The 20,000-nt window shown below is 19.7% G+C and overlaps 8 protein-coding genes across 8 annotated transcripts in view; 4 read left to right on the plus strand and 4 right to left on the minus strand.

The window, feature by feature from the left end:
• Positions 1-644, minus strand: part of PADL01_0721000 (tRNAHis guanylyltransferase, putative) — a gene marked incomplete at both ends in the record, with an annotated part of 987 nt that extends 343 nt beyond the window's left edge. Inside the window, one exon of the mRNA XM_028681249.1 lies at positions 1-644. This exon is cut by the window's left edge and continues 343 nt beyond it. Coding sequence (XP_028537645.1) covers positions 1-644 — 644 coding nt within the window.
• Positions 645-1,364: 720 nt separating this feature from the next.
• Positions 1,365-2,744, minus strand: PADL01_0721100 (conserved Plasmodium protein, unknown function; the record flags this gene model as incomplete). The annotated part of the gene is made up of 1 exon (XM_028681250.1): positions 1,365-2,744. The coding sequence occupies one exon, from the start codon at positions 2,742-2,744 to the stop codon at positions 1,365-1,367; it is 1,380 nt and encodes a 459-aa protein (XP_028537646.1).
• A 666-nt stretch (positions 2,745-3,410) lies between these two features.
• On the plus strand, positions 3,411-5,023 carry PADL01_0721200 (conserved Plasmodium protein, unknown function; the record flags this gene model as incomplete). The annotated part of the gene is made up of 4 exons (XM_028681251.1): positions 3,411-3,750; positions 3,884-3,938; positions 4,163-4,225; positions 4,405-5,023. 4 exons carry the CDS (start codon positions 3,411-3,413, stop codon positions 5,021-5,023), a joined length of 1,077 nt encoding a protein of 358 aa, XP_028537647.1.
• A 1,398-nt stretch (positions 5,024-6,421) lies between these two features.
• On the plus strand, positions 6,422-9,046 carry PADL01_0721300 (conserved Plasmodium protein, unknown function; the record flags this gene model as incomplete). The annotated part of the gene is made up of 1 exon (XM_028681252.1): positions 6,422-9,046. One exon carries the CDS (start codon positions 6,422-6,424, stop codon positions 9,044-9,046), a length of 2,625 nt encoding a protein of 874 aa, XP_028537648.1.
• A 516-nt stretch (positions 9,047-9,562) lies between these two features.
• PADL01_0721400 (conserved Plasmodium protein, unknown function) lies at positions 9,563-13,789 on the minus strand (the record flags this gene model as incomplete). The annotated part of the gene is made up of 1 exon (XM_028681253.1): positions 9,563-13,789. One exon carries the CDS (start codon positions 13,787-13,789, stop codon positions 9,563-9,565), a length of 4,227 nt encoding a protein of 1,408 aa, XP_028537649.1.
• Positions 13,790-14,929: 1,140 nt separating this feature from the next.
• PADL01_0721500 (dynactin subunit 5, putative) lies at positions 14,930-15,643 on the minus strand (the record flags this gene model as incomplete). Its single annotated transcript, XM_028681254.1, has 1 exon — positions 14,930-15,643. One exon carries the CDS (start codon positions 15,641-15,643, stop codon positions 14,930-14,932), a length of 714 nt encoding a protein of 237 aa, XP_028537650.1.
• Positions 15,644-16,699: 1,056 nt separating this feature from the next.
• Positions 16,700-17,431, plus strand: PADL01_0721600 (conserved Plasmodium protein, unknown function; the record flags this gene model as incomplete). Its single annotated transcript, XM_028681255.1, has 3 exons — positions 16,700-16,933; positions 17,100-17,172; positions 17,295-17,431. The coding sequence occupies 3 exons, from the start codon at positions 16,700-16,702 to the stop codon at positions 17,429-17,431; spliced, it is 444 nt and encodes a 147-aa protein (XP_028537651.1).
• An 802-nt stretch (positions 17,432-18,233) lies between these two features.
• The window catches only part of PADL01_0721700 (metallo-hydrolase/oxidoreductase, putative), a gene marked incomplete at both ends in the record, with an annotated part of 2,892 nt that continues 1,125 nt past the window's right edge, over positions 18,234-20,000 (plus strand). Inside the window, one exon of the mRNA XM_028681256.1 lies at positions 18,234-20,000. This exon is cut by the window's right edge and continues 1,125 nt beyond it. Within this exon, the coding sequence (XP_028537652.1) occupies positions 18,234-20,000 (1,767 nt within the window).

Raw genomic sequence — 20,000 nt, forward strand, 5'->3', positions numbered from 1 at the left:
TTATTTCTTATTATTATTGTTCCCCTTCTAAATATTTCTGGTAAATTATTATAATTTATATTAAATCGTGAGAAAAGTAATTCGTTTTTATCTTTAGTTTGTGTTGTTAATAAAAATTTATGTGCTTCATCATTTGTGTAATTACCCTGTCTGATTAAATTCCAGAAACATTCATTATATTGTGTATTAATATGACAATCCACTTGTCTCCAAGAAAAATAATCTTTTATTTCTTTTTCATTAGGATAAACCACAATTCTAGCATCAAAAGAAGGTGCATATAACAACTCTTTTTGAAAAATATCTTTCCATTTATATAAAAAACAAGATGTAAAATACGATACGACATTTGTTAATATCTTGTCATATCTTCTATTCCATAATTTAGTACTTTTATTAAATAAAAAACTATACTCATCTGAATGACCATAACATAAATCTATATCATCAAATTTTTTTAAAATATCAAGAGCACATTCATTCATTAAATTTAACCCATCTATATCATTTGGCTTATTATAATTATGTGCCTTTACAAAATGTTTAAAATCACACCCATCAATCCTTACAATAAAGTAGCAGTTTAATAATATCTTCCTTTCTTCTTCAAATAATTTTACATAACTGAATTTGCTGTTAGCCATAGGTAAATTATAATTGGTTTAAATCAAAATATAAAAAATATAAAAAAAATTAAAAGAAAAAAAATTATATTTTACATAATATTCCTACATAAATATATAAATATATATATATATATATATATATAATATTCATCACTTGCTACATTATGAGTGTTTAAAAAAAAAACAAAAATACTTAATTTTATTTATACCATCAACCTTTTCATTTAACTTTTTTTAATTTGGGGCTTTAGTTTTTGTAAAATTACAAACAGCGAATATCACCGGAAAAAAAAAAAAAAAAAAAAAAAAAAAAAATTTACATGAATAAAATGGCTAGTTAACCCTTATACATATATATATATATATATATATATATTTATTTAAATAGAACAAAATTAATTTTTGAAGATTCCAAAAAATTCAAAATATAATATATAATAATTTAAAAGAATAAACAATTATGTTAGAGATATTTTTTGTGTTTACATAAATAAATATATTATATATATATATATATGTATATATATTTGAAAATGATGTGGTATAGATTTATAAAAAATTATTCAATATCGAATGATACGCTTTATAAAACGAAATACATTGAACATTATATATATTATATATAATTTAAGAATAAAATAAAATTAAAATTTGAATATCACAAATAATTTATTTAAATATAAAGGCAATAATATATACATATATATATATATATATATATACATATATATATTATATTTACAATGTTAATTTTTTTTTTTTCAAGATATGTAGGAATTTTTGCATTACTATTTCCAATTCTTCTGCATTAGAACAATTTAAAATATCCTCATAATAACCATTTAATAATGATTTACATGTAAAATATAATCTATTTGTTCTACATTTTGTGTTGCAGTTATTATTTGAATTATCAATTATATTTTTATCTATTTCTTTTTTGTAAAACACCTTTTCTAATTTGTTCATAAATAATCTCTTCAATCTAGTATATATCAATTGTTTGTAATATAATTTGAATTTATTTTTATATGGTTCTATTGAATGAATTAATTTATCCCAATGAAATATATCTGTTTGACTAGTGAAAATATTTAGCTTATTAATTATTACTTTAAATAGATATTCATTGTCTAGGGTAAATGCCATATGTAAAAAATATTGAGAATATAAGGAATTTAATTCAAATATTTTTGGTCCATATATATGAATTAATTCTGAAAAGCAAAATACAATTTTTCCAATAAAAGTAATTATATCTGTACCCATTAATTTTTTTGAAAGTATTTTATGAATTAATCTTCTAGCATCTGCTGGATTGTGTATATCCCATTTATTTGTGTAACTATTGAAAGGATATATTTTAAATAATGTATGTAAAGTTGTATTATAAAAAAATGGAAAAGTTAAATTGGAAATTTCCTCTTGAAGTGTTAATTCTGAACCTTTTTTTAATATAATATTTTTACATAACATTTTTATAAAAAATAAAAGAGCATTCATTTTTCTTAAAATATCATCTAGTTGTGCTTGAATCGTTTTAGATATAGGAAAGGTTATTACTTCTTCTGATAAAAATAATATATCATTTTTTTCACAATAGTTTTTATATATGTTATCATCATCATTTTTATAACTTTGATTTCTTAAAAAAGGCTGAACATTTTTTTGTAATAATAAGAAAGGAGATACATTACCAATTTTTTGTTCTATGTTTTGTTCCATTGATTCTTTTTCTTTTTTTGAAAACATATCATCATAAAATATATTTTTTGAATAACATACATTTTTTTCATTTTCTACTATATTTTCATATTCATTATATATAAGATTAGTTTTTAAACCATCATATTTTTTACTTTTACAATATATAAAATCAGTAATCAAACATGTAAAAATACATTCATGAAATTTCTTCATAAATAATACGATAGCTAAATCTAAGGCTGTTCTATTACATTCGTCTCTTATAAAGGGTGACGTGCCTTGTCTAATTTCAGCTAAGCAAGTAACTACATCATTTTTTTTTAAATAATAATGAATTATATGTTTTTTCCTATACACATTTTCAAAATCATGTAATTTCTTATCATATCTTATTTTGTTAGGAAAATTCATATTTTCTTATATCTATAAAAAGTAAATGAAATATTAAAATATGTTTGACAACGAACAAAAAGCTACAATTATTTATTAAAAAAAAATAAAAATATTATATATATATATATGTATATGTTATTTCAATTTTTTTTGAAAAAAATATGTATATGCCTGACCAAGTCATAATAAATCGCATAATGGTTGTACAGAGATAATGAAACTCAAAAAAAAAAAAAAAAAAAAAAAAAAAAAATTATATATATACATATAATATATACATAATATTACAATGTAATTACAACAAAATGAAATATATTTTCCATTTTGTAGGTACTACTAAATGAATACAATTAGTAAAATATCACAAACGTATGAATTATAAATACATAAAATATTCTTCTTTTTTTAATCATTGGGCACTTGTAGGCACCTTGAATATGTGTATACTTATTGAATTGGTATTATAAGTAAAAAGAAAAAAAAGAATAGGAAAAAAAAAGCAATTATATTTATAATGCCTTAAAAAATATATATATAATAATAATAACATTATATGGTATATTCTCCTATATATGTTGTTTAATTTTTTTTTTCTTCTGCCTCGATAAAAAAAGAATTACGAATATTCAAAAATTAATTTTATTCCACTATTGCTTTGAAATCTATATCATATATATATTCAAAATGAAGATGAAAAAAATAACATTATTTGTTTTCTTTTATTTTATGACTGCTAAATTATGCCAGTTTGAAAAATCATTATTTAATTATTTAGGGGAAGTATCTTTTATAGAGCCCTTTGAACATTTGTTTGAAAAATGTCTTGAAATTCCTAATACTATTTGTTTAGGAGGCACTGGTACTATTATTACACCTCATAGTTTTCATAAAGGGTTGATAGGAAAATGGACATTTGATGATATGTATGCTATTGACTATAGTTCATATAATAATCATATGCACAAGTATATACGACCAGGTCCTGGTTTCAATGGGCATGGTTATAGTGGAGCCTTCATTGGAGGTAAGGTCATAAAAAAAAAAAAAAAAAATAAATAAATAAATATACGTATAATATATTTTTTATTTATATACATCTAATTATGTCATTTCATTTCATTTTATGTTATTTTTTTTTTTTTTTTTTTTTGATAAAGACGTTTCTGGTTTTGTTCCTTCTAGTGATAGTTTAAAAACAACTGAATTTACCATGTTTGTTTAAAATACAGAATTATATATATATATTATATACCAATGTAATGATAATATATATATATATATATATATATATGTAATATTGTTAATAATAAAATATATAAAAATGATAAAGAAGAAAAAAGATAAAATTTTAATATTATATATATACACTTATGTGTTACAACATATTATGAAAATTTTTTTCTTTTTTTTCCCTTTTTTGATTTATATAAATGCAGAGTTTTTTGGATATATTTGTTAGAAAGATCAACTAGTCATTTTCGCAACATCATTTCACAAATGTACAAGAATGAAAATAATAAATATAAATATATATATATATATATATATACATATACATATATATACACATATTTCATAAACCCTATATGTATCATTGACATAATGAATATTTATTTTATTATATTTATCTAATATTTCATTTTTCATTGTTTATTTTTGCTTTATAATTTTGTGAAAGAGATAAAGAGAAGGATACAAAGATAGCAATATTACTACATGCACATATAACTAAATTATCCGTTCGCGTACTTGGATTTGATAATTATAATGAGGGATTGTCATCCTTTGGATATATTCCTTTAAGAAGATGGACAAATGTTATAATAACATTGAATAATAAAGAGATAGCAATATATATAAACGGAATTTTTGATAATTCAGTGTTCTTAAAAAGTAAAGTTGTTGAAAAATCAGGTGATTTAACAGTTGGAAAAAATATGAATTATTCAGGATTTAATGGATATTTAGATGAATTATATTTTTACAATACAAGTTTATCAATTTCAGAAATAAAATCATTTTCATTACCAAGTGTGACTGGAATATATGATACAGATTATGTATATGTAGGAAATTATAATTGTAATTATAATACAGCTATTAGTAGTAATTTGTGTAAAAAAAATTATCGCTTATGTTCATTAAATGATTTATATAATGGAGGAGCTATTCATTATGCAAGGATAAATGGCATCCTCATTGAAAAATCAAACTTATGGACTTGGGATATATCAGAAACATCATTTGAAAAAGATGAAAAGAGAATTGCTTTATGTTGTAAAACATATGAAGAGTGAACAGGAAAAGATATATTATTCTAATATGAGAGTTTATATGTACATAAATAAATAAATAAATACATACATACATACATATATATATTATATATAGGAACACCAAATTGATAATTAAATTTTTATATTTTTTTAGACAGACTGTAATAATACATAAATGATATATATTGAATACCATTTGAATTTATGAAAATATTTTTTTTTTATTTTTTTTATTATTTTATTATTTTTTTAATTTAATATTGGTTGGAAGTTTAACTTATTTGATTATTTAAAATATTTTTTCATTTTATTGACATATATTTTGAGTCTTACGGGGAAAACATGTATATATTATATAAATATGTAATAAATGACATATATGTATTATTTTATATTTTACCTTTATATTATATATATATAATAATATTTTTTTTTTTTTTTTTTTTTTTTTTTTTTTTTTTTTTTGTAAAAAATTCATTTTGGCTATTTAGATGATTTATTTTTATTTTTTTTTTTTTTTTAATTTTTTCACTCACATTTGCATTGACCAAATAATTATTTTTTTATGATTAAAATTTTTAATTTATTTTACAAATTTGATAAAATTTTCATTATATAAATTCAAAAAGAAAAGAATATATTATATATATTATATTATATATGTATGTATGTATATATATATAAGTAAATTTTTTTATATTTTTGCTTTATTATTATATATATATATATATATATTTATTTATTTATGTAACCCTTTATTATACAACATGTTGTTTTTTGTGTGCAACATTTTATAAAAAAAAAAAAAAAAAAAAATATATCATGAAACAAAATGTCGTTTTAATTATTTTAAATATGTCTACATTTATAATTAACATTTCATTATTTTTTTTCATATTTTTACAAAAATACAAATTGGTAAACATATTCAGTTAAAACAAGTGAACATTATTATATATATATATATATATAATTTTTCATAGTATTAAATAAGACATATATATATATATATATATATATATGTTCATGTGAATTTTATTTTATTTTGTATTGTTTTTCTTTATTTTCTTTATTTTTTTGTTGTTTTGTTTTTTGTAAAAAAGAAAAAAAAACATACATTTGGTTATAACTCTTTAGTGATTAAATATCTATTCCCATCTCATTTGTCAATTAAAATATATATATATATATATATTTATTTACATTTACATGTTTTATTTTTTATTTTTTTTGTTTGTTTATGTAAGTCTACAATATTAAATTTTTTTTTTTTTTTTTTTTTTTTTTTTTTTTTTTTTTTTTTTTTTTTTTAAAGTCACAATTTTAAAAGATTAAAAAAAAAAAAAAAAAGTGAGAAGAATTAACACGAAGACATACACATATATTGTCAGTTATATATATATATATTTTTTTGAAAGAATGATTCAAAATAAAGACATGGACAAAGGAATAGTTAAAAATGATGGAAATGTGGAAAAAATAGAAACATCAGGAGTTTTGAATTCACCTGATTTTCTTGATATAGATAAAAATAATATTAAAAGAAAAGCTGATTATATCGATGGAGTATTTGAAGGATTAAATAAAAAAAATATTTCAAATAGTAATATTGTTTCAACAAGTTTACTAGATAAGAAACAACAAAAAGATCATGATAAAATTAATATGATGAATAATATATCAGATTTAAAAAAAAATGAAACATCATTTACCAAATTACTTAATGAAAATAATAATCAATGTAATTCATTTAAAGAAGATAAAACAAATAATAGTAAAAAAATTTGTGTATTAAATAATCCGGATGAAGAAGAAAAAAAAAAAAAAAAAAAGGAGGATAAATATGACAATAAATTAAAGGATAAATCAAATGAAAGTCTAAATAATAATTCAGAAGATAAATTAATTAATAATTTAAACAATAAAAAGGATATTAAAAAGGATATGAATAAAGGAATATATAAAGATAGTCAAAATAATATACCCGATTTAGTGAATGAAAAGGAATCCATAATATATCCTAAAAATATAGATGATAATAACACAAATGATAATATAAATAAAAATATAGATAATAACACAAATGATAATATGAATAATATTAAAGAAGAAGAAAGTAATAATCATAAAATACATAATTCAAATGATCAAAATAAAAATACCATATCTAAATCATCTACATTTCATCACTCTTCACAAAACATAAATAAAATAAATGATTATCTTACTGAAAGAAAAAACAGTCAGAAAACCACCGTCTTTGTAGGTGAAAAAATGCAAAAGATAAAAGCAGATTTTAAATATGGAGAAGAAGTTACACCAAAGATTCAAAATAAAACTGTTTATGAATCACAAAATGAAACAATAAGCAATACAGATGCTAAGTCTAGTGAAAGATTAATTGAAAAAAAACAAGAAAAAACTGTTTTTACCGCACAAAGATGTGAAAAAAGTACTGCAGATGCAAGAGCCAATGAAAAAATGGTTGAAAGGAAACCAGAAAAAACCATATTTGAATCACAAAGATGCGAAAAAAGTACTGCAGATGCACGAGCTTGTGAAAAAATGGTTGAAAAGAAACCAACAAAAACAATATTTGAGGCACAAAGATGTGAAAAGAGTAATGCAGATGCAAGAGCTAGCGAAAAATTGGTTGAACGAAAACCTGAAAAAACAATATTTGAGGCACAAAGATGTGAAAAGAGTACGGCAGATGCAAGAGCTAGTGAAAAATTAATTGAAAGAAAACAAGAAAAAACAATATTTGAGGCACAAAGATGTGAAAAGAGTAATGCAGATGCAAGAGCTAGCGAAAAATTAGTTGAACGAAAACCTGAAAAAACAATATTTGAATCTCAACAATGTGAAAAGAGTAATGCACATGCAAGGGCTAGTGAAAAGCTGATTGAAAAGAAATCAGAGAAAAGTATATACGAATCTCAACAGTGTGAAAGAAGTAATGCAGATGCAAGATCATCTGAAAAATTAATTGAAAGGATACCAGAAAAAACAGTGTTTGAATCTGAACAGTGTGAGACTAGTACTGCAGATGCAAGATCATGTGAAAAATTAATTGAAAAGAAATCAGAAAAAACAGTGTTTGAATCTGAACAGTGTGAAACGAGTACTGCAGATGTAAGATCATGTGAAAAATTAATTGAAAAGAAATCAGAAAAAACAGTGTTTGAATCTGAACAGTGTGAGACTAGTACTGCAGATGCAAGATCATGTGAAAAATTAATTGAAAAGAAATCAGAAAAAACAGTGTTTGAATCTGAAAAGTGTGAAAAGAGTACTGCAGATGTGAGATCATGTGAAAAATTAATTGAAAGGAAACCCGAAAAAACAATATTTGAGGCACAAAGATGTGAAAAAAGTAATGCAGATGCACGTGCATGCGACAAATTAGTTGAAAAGAAACCACAAAAAACAATATTTGAGGCACAGAGATGTGAGAAAAGTACTGCAGATGCAAGAGCTAGTGAAAAATTAATTGAAAGAAAACCAGAAAAAACGATATTTGAGGCACAAAGATGTGAAAAGAGTACTGCAGATGCAAGAGCTAGCGAAAAATTGGTTGAAAAGAAACCAACAAAAACAATATTTGAGGCACAACGATGTGAAAAGAGTACGGCAGATGCAAGAGCTAGTGAAAAATTAATTGAAAGAAAACAAGAAAAAACAATATTTGAGGCACAACGATGTGAAAAAAGTATTGCAGATGCACGTGCATGCGATAAATTAGTTGAAAGAAAACCAGAAAAAACAATATTTGAGGCACAAAGATGTGAAAAGAGTACTGCAGATGCAAGAGCTAGCGAAAAATTGGTTGAAAAGAAACCAACAAAAACAATATTTGAGGCACAACGATGTGAAAAAAGTACTGCCGATGCAAGAGCTAGCGATAAATTATGTGATAAAGTAGGTAATGTGCATGTTTTTGAATCTCAACAATGTAAGGAAATTATAACTGATTTTCGATCATCTGATAAAATAAAAGAAGTTATGAAAAGAAATTTGACTGACGAGTGTCACAATATTTAAAAAAATATATATATCACAATGTCATTTTATTAAAAATATATAATATATATATATTATATTTTTATTTTTAATGTATGTTTTTATTTTATTATATTTGTCTTGTATTTTTTCATCAGAAGTTTTTATTAATAAAGAATGACTAATTAATGTGTCATACATTATTTTTTTTTTAGTATATTATATTTTTATTTTTTCAATATGTTTATTAATTTTTAAATTTAATTTTTCTATTTTGCAAAATGTGTTTAACAAAAATAAAAATCATATTTTTAATTTAATTAATAAATAAAATATAAATCAAGGAGGAAAAAAAAAAAAAAAAAAAAAAAAAAATTATGAGAAAATATAAGATATAAAAAAGTAAATAAAATGAATACATACAAATATATATATATATATATATAATATATTTTTTTATATGTATATATGATAATCTTTTAATTAAAAAAGAATATTATTAGTACATTATTTTATTTTATTATATTATATTATATATAATTTTTCTTTGTTTTTGTTTTAAAATGTATTAATGCAATCGTCGGATTTGATAGTGTAATTATTTAAAAAGAATAAATTGACTGACGAGATGTCGATTTTGTCTTTAAGTGTAAGTGTATGATCGTTATTTTTTTGTTTTGTATTTAAATGTGAATTATTTAATTGTATTGTTTGTAAGTTTTTATTTTTTTCTTGCATTAATGAGAGTAGATAAAGTTTATAGCTGAAATTATTTTTATCTATTAAATCGTTCATATTTTTATTTTGTTTGATAAGATCATTATTATTATCCTTATTATTATTATTATTATTTTTTGAATTGAGCAAATTGTTTTTATCTATATTATTTGTTGTATCAATATTATCTGTTTTCTTTTCTGTATCATCTTTATTTTTTGTGCTCAATGTTGTTAGAAGAGAAAATGGATTTTTTAATTTGGATTTCATGAGATTTAAGAAGAAATTATTATTACTATTCTCATTTATTTCATCATCATTAGCATTACTACTACAATTATTATTATCATTATTATTATTATTATTATTATTATCATCTTGTAACCTATCTGACAAGTTTGAAACGACATCGTTATTATCTTTTATGTTGTTATAATAAACATGTGTAAATAAATTTTCATTCGTACTAACAAAATGGGTTAAAAATTCATCAACTTCTTTTTCTTTTTCTTCTTTCTTTTCTTCCTTCTCTTCTTCTTTATCTTCTCCTTTTTCATCTTGTTGGTGGTCCTTTTTGAAAATAGAATTACTTTTTATATTTTTTTTTGAATTATTATTTGATAAAATTTGATCTCTTAATTTCTCCAAATAATTTTGGTCATCAACCATATGTATCATATTGTTTGTTATTTTATTATTATTTCTTGTGTTTATTTTAGAGGTCATATATTTATTTGATTGTTGTAAGGGATTAATAGTTTTCAATTCCATAAATTTGTATGACATTTTTTCTTTAAATAAAAAATCATCTTTTTGTGAATATTTAATATTATTTAATAAATCTGGAAAATTATTGATTTTTTGTTTATTTATTGATTCATTCATTAATTTTTTATTTATCATTTGATCCATCATATTATGACTACTTTTATTCTTTGACTTAATATCATTATTACATGATAACATTTCATTTATTATTTTTTGATTTGTTTTTTTTTTTGTCAGATATATAGGCATTAAATGTATTGCATCAGATATAATATTTGTTTGATTTGTTAATTCATATTCTAACCATTCATGTAATTTTTCTTCTTTTGTTAATTCTTTCTTTTCATTATTCATAAAATCATTTCGATTTGATAATAATTCATCGTTATGTTGATTTGTTTGTATTAACATGTTTTTATTATCTTTCTCTTTTTTTTCACTTCTTTCACCTTGTCTTTGTCCTTCTCCTTCTCCTTCTTCCTCTTCTATTTCTTCTCCTTTTTCTTCATTATTATTATTATTATTATTATTATTATTATGATTGTCGTTTATTCCACTCATACGAATAGCATCTTCTTTAGGTTTTAAGGTAGTATCATTCATATTGTACATATTATTATTACCACTATTCATTTGATTATTATTAAACCATGCACTTTCTTCATAATTGATAGGAATATTATTTGGGTCATCATAATTGAAAGGTTTAAAACCTAAAGGATTATTATATGAATTTAAAGGGGGTTCCCTTTGCATATTTATTAAACTATTTACATTTTTAGTAAGAACCACATTATTATTTGTAGTTTTTGATATATTCATATTTTTATTAAATGACATATTCTTCATTTCATTATTCATATGAAGAGGATTTACCATCATATTATTTGTTACATTCATCATATTATTAGGATGATTCATATTTGGAGGTAAAACCATACCATCAGTATTTATCATATTATTATTTATCATATTATTGTTTATCATACTATTACTTCTTAATGAAGTAGGATACATGGGTGGAATCGAATTTCTATTTATTACAGTGCTATGAAAATTAGGGGGAGGTGGATTAAGAGATGGGGTATTTTCATTTGCATAAGGTGGAGGAACAATCATTTTGTTTTTATTTATATCTGTATCTGGTGGGGGTGGTATATTATTATTTGACATAATATTTATATTTGCTTGATTATTCATATTACTATTTTCTATATTTTTATCTTTCATATCAAATTCGATAAAGGTATTATTCATAAGTCCAACTTGAGATTGTCTATTTATCATATTTGGATTATTTATCATATTTGGATTATTTATCATATTTGGATTATTTATCATATTTGGATTATTTATCATATTTGGATTATTTATCATATTTGAATTATTTATCATATTTGGATTATTTATCATATTTGAATTATTTATCATATTTGAATTATTTATCATATTAATATGATTATATGGCATACCTGTTGTATTACCCATATTATTAATTTTCATTTGTTTATCATTAGGAATTAATAATAAATTTTTTCTATTAATATTAAAAAATCTATTATCTGTATTGGGTGGAGGTGGTATGATATTATTACTAGCATCTATGTGTGTTGTTTGTAAATTACTATTTTTTTTTAAAGGATTAAAAAAATCTTTCTGATCATCTTGTGGTATCATGTTTATATTATTATTAATAGGGTGGTTATTAACTCCATTTATAGATCCTTCATTATACATATTATTTTTAAATGTATGACCACTCATATTATTACTATTATTAAAATTTATCATATTAAATGGTGTATTATTCATATTATTCATATTGTTGTTATTTGGTTTATTTGAATTAAGAAAGTTTTTCATATTACCCATCATATGATTATTTGTATAGTTTTTAAAATTATTATTTGTATTACCATCTATATAATTATCCTCATTATTATCATTATAATTTTTTTCATCAGTATTCATTTCTTGTTCAACATTCATTTTATTATAATACATAAAATTATTATCATCATGTATATTTCCTTTTAACATATTATTATTCTGTCCATTTACATTTTTCATATTCTTTATGTTTTTCATTTTATTATCTTTAGATTTTATATTTTTTCTATTACTCATTTTTTGATCATAAGGTACATTATTAAAATTTTTACTTTTATAATTATCTTTTTTATTTGGATGATATATATTAGATGTATATTCGTTATCTCCATTTCCTTCTATTTCATAATCTTTATCATTTTCTTCTTCATATGTTGATCTATTTCTTCTTTCTTGTTCATACCCTTTTTTTTTATAATCATATTTATTATTATATTGATAAGATTCAGATATATAATAATCTCCATCGTATTCATTTTGCATATCTCTTTCTTCTTCATTTATTTCATCATTTTGTATTTCTCTTTCTTCTTTTGTATCATTTTCATGATCATCATTAGCATCATCATGAGTAGCATTTTTTATAGTACTTCCATGATGAGGGTGATAATTATTTAAGTGACTATCTCTTTTATCATCATATCTATAACTTGATTGTCTGTTTTTTTTGATTCCTTCAATACTTTTTCTACTGTATTTATTGTTATAAGATTTGTCTCGACTAGCACTTCTACTTTTATTTCTCCCATAAAAATCTTTTTTGTTATAACGAGAATATTTATCATTTGAAGAATCTGAATAATAATTATCATTATTATATTTATTACTCATTCTTTTGTTATTAATTTGTGATACATCTCTATGTCTTGATTTATATTTATAACTTGATGATCTTCTATTATCATATGAATTTCTTTCATGTGATGTATAACTATTATCATCATATTTTTTATCATGATTATTGGTATTTTTTCCTTTTCTTTTTTCTTCATATTTTTTATTATAATAATAATAATCACTTCTATTATTATCATTACTTCTTTTTCTAGAATATTTTTTTTCTTCATATTTATCGGAAGTTTTTAATTTTTTTTTTATTTTTTCATCATCATAATTTTTATGTTCATATCTTTTATTCATATTGTTATCATTTTTTGAATATTCATCATCTTTTTTATCATGGTTTTTTCGATTCTCATATATACTATTATCATTTTTACGTTCATATTTTTTGGAGCTTCTTTTGTCATCGTCTTTCTTTCTATAACTATCATCCCTTTTCTTGTCACCATTACTTGTTATTATATCTGAACCTTTGTGTTTACTTTTTGATTTATCATCATATTTATTAGTACTTTCATTATCGTCGTATTTATTATTGTTCTGATGATGACTACTTTTTCTTTTCATTTCATTTCACGTGGAATAAATATAAAGTTATATATTATTCTTTTTAAATTTTATAGTAAATAAATTGATATATGTTTATAAATATTATATATATATATATAGTATATATTTATATAACAATATATTTTTATTTTTATTTTTATTTTAATATTAATTTATTTCATTTCGGTTTCCTTTAAGATCCCTTTTATAATATTCTACATAAATATTAAACAAAAATATTTATCATTATATATATATATATATATAAATATATAATTATTTTTAACATGTAAAATAATTATATATATGGAATCAAAAATATTTTTTTTTTTTAAAAGGAAAATATATAAATATATAAATAATATAAATAATATAAATATAATTTTATTGTTTTATGTTATATATTTCCTTATAAATTTATTTCTCTTTAGCATTTCTCATCTTTAAAATATAAATAATAAAAAATATTATATATTGTTATATTTTTATTTTATATTCCATATATATATATAAAATAAACTTTTTTTTTTATGATGAAATTTTGGCCTCATTTTTTTTTTTTTTTTTTTTCCCTTCTTTTATTTGAAATAAATATATATAAATTTAATGTTAATAATAATAAAATTATATATAAAAAATAAAGTATTAAACTATATATATATATATGTAATATATATGTAATATATTAGTTCATATATACATTATATTATATATATATAACATAATATACATAATTTTTGTTGTGTTACGCTTTTATTAAGGGAAAAAAAAAAAAAAAAAAAAAAAAAAAAAAAAAAAAAAATTTTTAAATATAATAACAAAAAAATTGATATATTATTTCATTCCAAGATATAACATCAAAGGGAATATTTTTAAAAAATATAAAAATTAATTAAAAAATATAACCTTATATGAATAAAATATACTTTCTATATAATTACATATTTATTTATATATTTTATTTATCTTGTTAAAAAAATTACCTTTTTATTTTTAATGTAAAATAAAAATAAATTATAATCTTTATAAATTATGTAGAAACAATATTTGTCAAAAAAAAAAAAAAAATATATATATATATATATATTATTAATATGATATAATGTAAATAAATAAATAAATATAAATTTATATATATATATATATATATATGTTGATTTATTTATTTTCCAGATTTGGTAAAAAATTTGTATAGTAGAAATAAGAAATATCCTTTAAATATATTTCAGAAGAATCTGGTAGATTTTTTATAAACTTAGAAGGAGATCCAGAATATTTTGAGAAAGGTGATATAATAGTATCATTAGGTATGACTGTATTTTGTTTTATTATTACATTATCTTTTATTATTACTCTTTCTCCAATTATAGAATTATTACCTATATAGACATTATTTCCAATATATTTTGCTTTTATTATACACTTATTACCAATATATACATAATTACCAATAGTTATAGTAATATAAGAACTAGATTCAGATTTCTCACCTTCCATTTTATTATTATTAATATTATTATTATTATTAATATTATTGTTATTACTTATCTCTTTTGATATATTCATTTTATTTATAAAACAAGGACATATTAATGTATCACATCCTATAATAACATATTTACCAATATATAAACTATTCAAGTCTCCACGCAATATTGCTCTATTTTTTATTATTGATTTTCCTAACATATGAATATTTCTCATTCCATATAATATTGAATCTTTACTTACCTTATTGCCTGAAGCTGTTAATATATAATCTGAACGATTAAATCTTTCAACCTTTTGAAACGTTTTATTATTATAACACTCCAAATAATTATCACTTATGATATTTTCTAACCCCATTCCAACCTCTCTTACTCCAGACATTTGGAAATAAAATGAAATGAAATAAAATGATAAATGTATTATATATATATATATATTATATATATCTTATATATTACAAGTTGTAAATATGGACAAAAAAAAAAAAAAAAATCATAGTCTTTTTATGAGTTCATAATTTTAATCTTGTTGTATTATATGGATACTTGAAAAAATAAAAAAATTTACTTCATTTATATTTTATTTTTAACAAAATTTTTCACATATATATTATATATATATATATCAATTTATGATGTTTTTTATTTGTTTGGTCATATATAATTGTTGTCTCTCTACATATATATTTCTTTTTATATTTCTTATATATATACTTTAATATGGGAAAATAAGAAATATATATATAAATATATATATATATAATATATATAAGTGCATATATTTATTATAACCCTAAATAAATATTCTTTTGGAATTTTCGTACTTTTTCATTTTGAAATAATATTTAAAAAAAAATAAAAAAAAAAAAATATATATATATAAATAAATACATATATGTATATGTATATATGTATATATGTATATAGTATTTTATTTATTTTTTTTTTTTTTTTTGTTTCTATAATTAGTATGCTTGCGATATTTCATTTATTATGTTATACTTATCATGGATGTAATAATTATAGATTAATTTTAAATGCACAACAAATCGTTTTTAATATATATATATATATATATATATATATATATATAGAACATTTAAATTTTATAAATAAATAAAAATAATTTTATTTTCATTTTGATAAGTAAAAAAGTGTATTATATATATATATATATATTTATATTTATTTATTTATATTATATTTATTGGTTATATTTTATCAAACTTAAAAAGCTAAATAACATTCCAAAAAGTACAAATATTATTAATTAAAAAAAAAAAAAAGTAATATATTATTATTGACATATTTTATATTTTCATCAACGCTGTTTTTTTTATAAATTATATAAAACAAACTTGTAATTATAATACTTTTGTTTTATTATTTTTAATATTCCTATTATATTATATAAATATTAAAAAAAAAAAAAAAAAAAATGGATAATACCAAATGCTATGAATATTCTGAACATAATGAGAAAAAAAATATTATAAATGAAAAACAATATGAAACGAATCCTAATGTAGATATATATAGATATAATAGAACATATATGAGTTATTTAAATTTATATTTCTGTATTATAAATTTTAAAGAAACAATGTTTATATCAGTCACTGATGATAATAATCAAATGAATGACTTACAAGTCTCATATCCCATAAAATATGTAATGATAAAAAAAAAAAAACATACTTGAAAAAAATAAACAAGGAACCTTAACATTCTAAAGAATAAAAATATAATTATTATTTTGTAAAGACCAATAAATAAATATATACATATATATATATTATATATATATTTATATATATATATATTTTTTTTTTTTATAGGAGGATGCAGACAACACAATTTGTCTAGTGGGGGAGCCTCATTCGTATGGGAATGATATTGCAAGATTATTAGGTTATATTAATAAATAAATAAATGAATAAATAAATGAAAATATACATATGAATATGAGCACACATATATATAAATATGTATGTATATATGTATGTAAATTTTTTTTTTTTTTTTAATTATAGGTATGAAGTTCAAGATTCCCTTTTACGTAAGTGTAAATGTTGACGAATATGATGAAAATTTAACAAATTTTATTTTCTTAAATTGTTTAGAGATATTAAAAGGGTTATTTAAAAATAAGGAAGAGAATAAGTTATAGGCTTAATATAAAACAAACAAACAAGAAAAAATATATATATATTATATATATATATATATGTATATTTTTAAATTTATATTTTTTGTTTATTTTAAAAACTGATGTTTTTCTTTCATTTTATTTTTAAAACATATTAACCTTTAATAAGAACAGGTTGTATTTTATATATATATATTTTTTTTTTTTGGAAAATATTAATATTTTAAATGTACCTTTTTTTTAAAATATAAAAAATATATATATATATAATGAATTGAAATAATTTTAAGAACACCTCATTTTATAAACATTATTATTTTTATTATTATATATATATATATATATATATATTTTTTTTTTTTTTTTGATTCAAAAAAGTAAAATGAATACGTACATATTATATACATACACAATATAATAATATACATATATGTAACGTTTATTTTTTATTTATTTATTTATTTTATTTTTTTTTTTTTTATTTTATTTTTCCTGTTCTTTTAAAAAGGATGATTAAAACCTTTGAGCTTATTACGCAAAAATAATTTTACAATTATATGATAAGCTTAAGAAATATTTTATTAATAAAATAAACGTTGAAAAAAAAAAAAATATATATATATATATATATTTATTTATTTATTTATTTATAATAACATGTAAAATAATACCACATATATATATATATATTTATGTATATGCTGTAATTTTTATTTTTCTTCTTATTTGTTATTTTTGTTTGGGTCATAGCAGTAAAAGATTGAAATTTAATAAAATGAAATAAAAGCTCGATGAAAAAAAAAAGAAAAGAAAAGAAAAAAGGATGATAGAATTATTTCTTACTGCTAATAAAAAGAAGAGGAAAAGGAAGTATGTTATTTTATTTCTCTATATTGTTTTATGTTCCGTTATACAAATTTGCATGACATATAAGATAAGAAGAAAAAACATATCACACAATTTAATAAATTACATAGATAAGAACAATTTGTTATCATATAATATAAATAGAAAAAAGAAAAGAAGGAAAGAATACTTTATAAATGTTACTAAAAGGAATTTACAAAAATTATGGAGGGAGAAAAAAAAGAATTTCTCATTATATCATAATAATAATAATTCTGGAGAATATATTTGTATAAAAAATGAGAATAAAAAAATGATAAATACAATAAAAGAGTGTGTCGATAACCTGTTATTTATTAACCGTTACTTAGTTGAAGAAATGTTAGAAGATGATAAGAATAAAAAATATGAAGACACAAATAGAGAAAATAATAATATAAATGTAGATGTAACAACAAATAACCTTTTGTCAAAGGATAATTATTTTATTGATAAAAAAAAAAAAAATATAATTAATAGTTATATTGAAGAAATGGATAAATTTCTAGAAACATATGATTTCAATATAAACAAAGAAGAAATATTGAATTATGAAAAGTATATATTAAATGTTATTCTTAATAATACAGTTATAATAAATAATAATAATGTTTGTCAAAAGAATTATATGGATAAGGTTATTTTTAATTATATTAATTTGATTCTCTTAAATAAGGCATATAGGATGGAGGACACAGGTGGTACTACACATCATGTGGAAAATATAGATAATAAAAATAATATTTGCGATAAAGATAATAATAAAAATAATTATAATAATTACAATAATGACAATAGTGACAGTAATTACAATAAAGATGTAATAACATCTAATGTTTCAAATAAGACATATAATATGCAACATATCTGTAAGAAATTAGTAATGATTAAAAAGGCTGTGATATATTTGATGAAAAAGTATAATATAAAAATAGATGAGTTATATATAGATCCAACATCTCATGATATAAAAATAAAAAGAAATATTTTTGAAGATAATATAGAAAAAAAAAGTGACTGGAAATTAATATTTTTAGGTACTGGATCTATGTACCCATCAACTAGTAGAGGCACATCATCATTTATTTTTCAAACAATAAAAAAAAAATGTAATGAAGCTTTTTTGTTTGATTGTGGAGAAAATACATTTATAGCATTACAAAAGGCTAATATTAAAGTTAGTAAAATAAAAAATATTTTTATTACTCATTTGCATGGAGATCATTGTTTAGGATTAATTTCTGTGTTAACCATGTTGAGAAATATGAATACAATAAATATATATGGTCCAGAAGGATTATATAGATTTTTAAAAAATAATTTTAGTTGTACGTATTCTAAAAGAATAGCTAAATTCTGTGTTTACGAATTGAAAGATGGAAACATAACAAATGTTTCTAATCAAAAAAGTGTAAATAATAACAACAGTTCTTATAATTTTAATAATAGTAAAAATAAACGGAATTTAGAGTATATATATAAAAATGAACAGAATTATTATCCTATATTAAAAAATGACTATATCGAAATAACTGCTTTCCCTATTAAACACACAATACCAACTGTAGGATATATAATAAAAGAAATAAATGTAGAAAATAAATTTAATGCTAATTATATTGATTCACTTATAAAAAAAAATTATGATGAATTAAAAAAATGTGAAAATTTAGATTATGTACCTTATAAAATATATGAAAATATC

Source organism: Plasmodium sp. gorilla clade G2, assembly GCF_900097015.1.
Source record: "Plasmodium sp. gorilla clade G2 genome assembly, chromosome: 7".
Taxonomy (NCBI): domain Eukaryota; phylum Apicomplexa; class Aconoidasida; order Haemosporida; family Plasmodiidae; genus Plasmodium; species Plasmodium adleri (nom. inval.).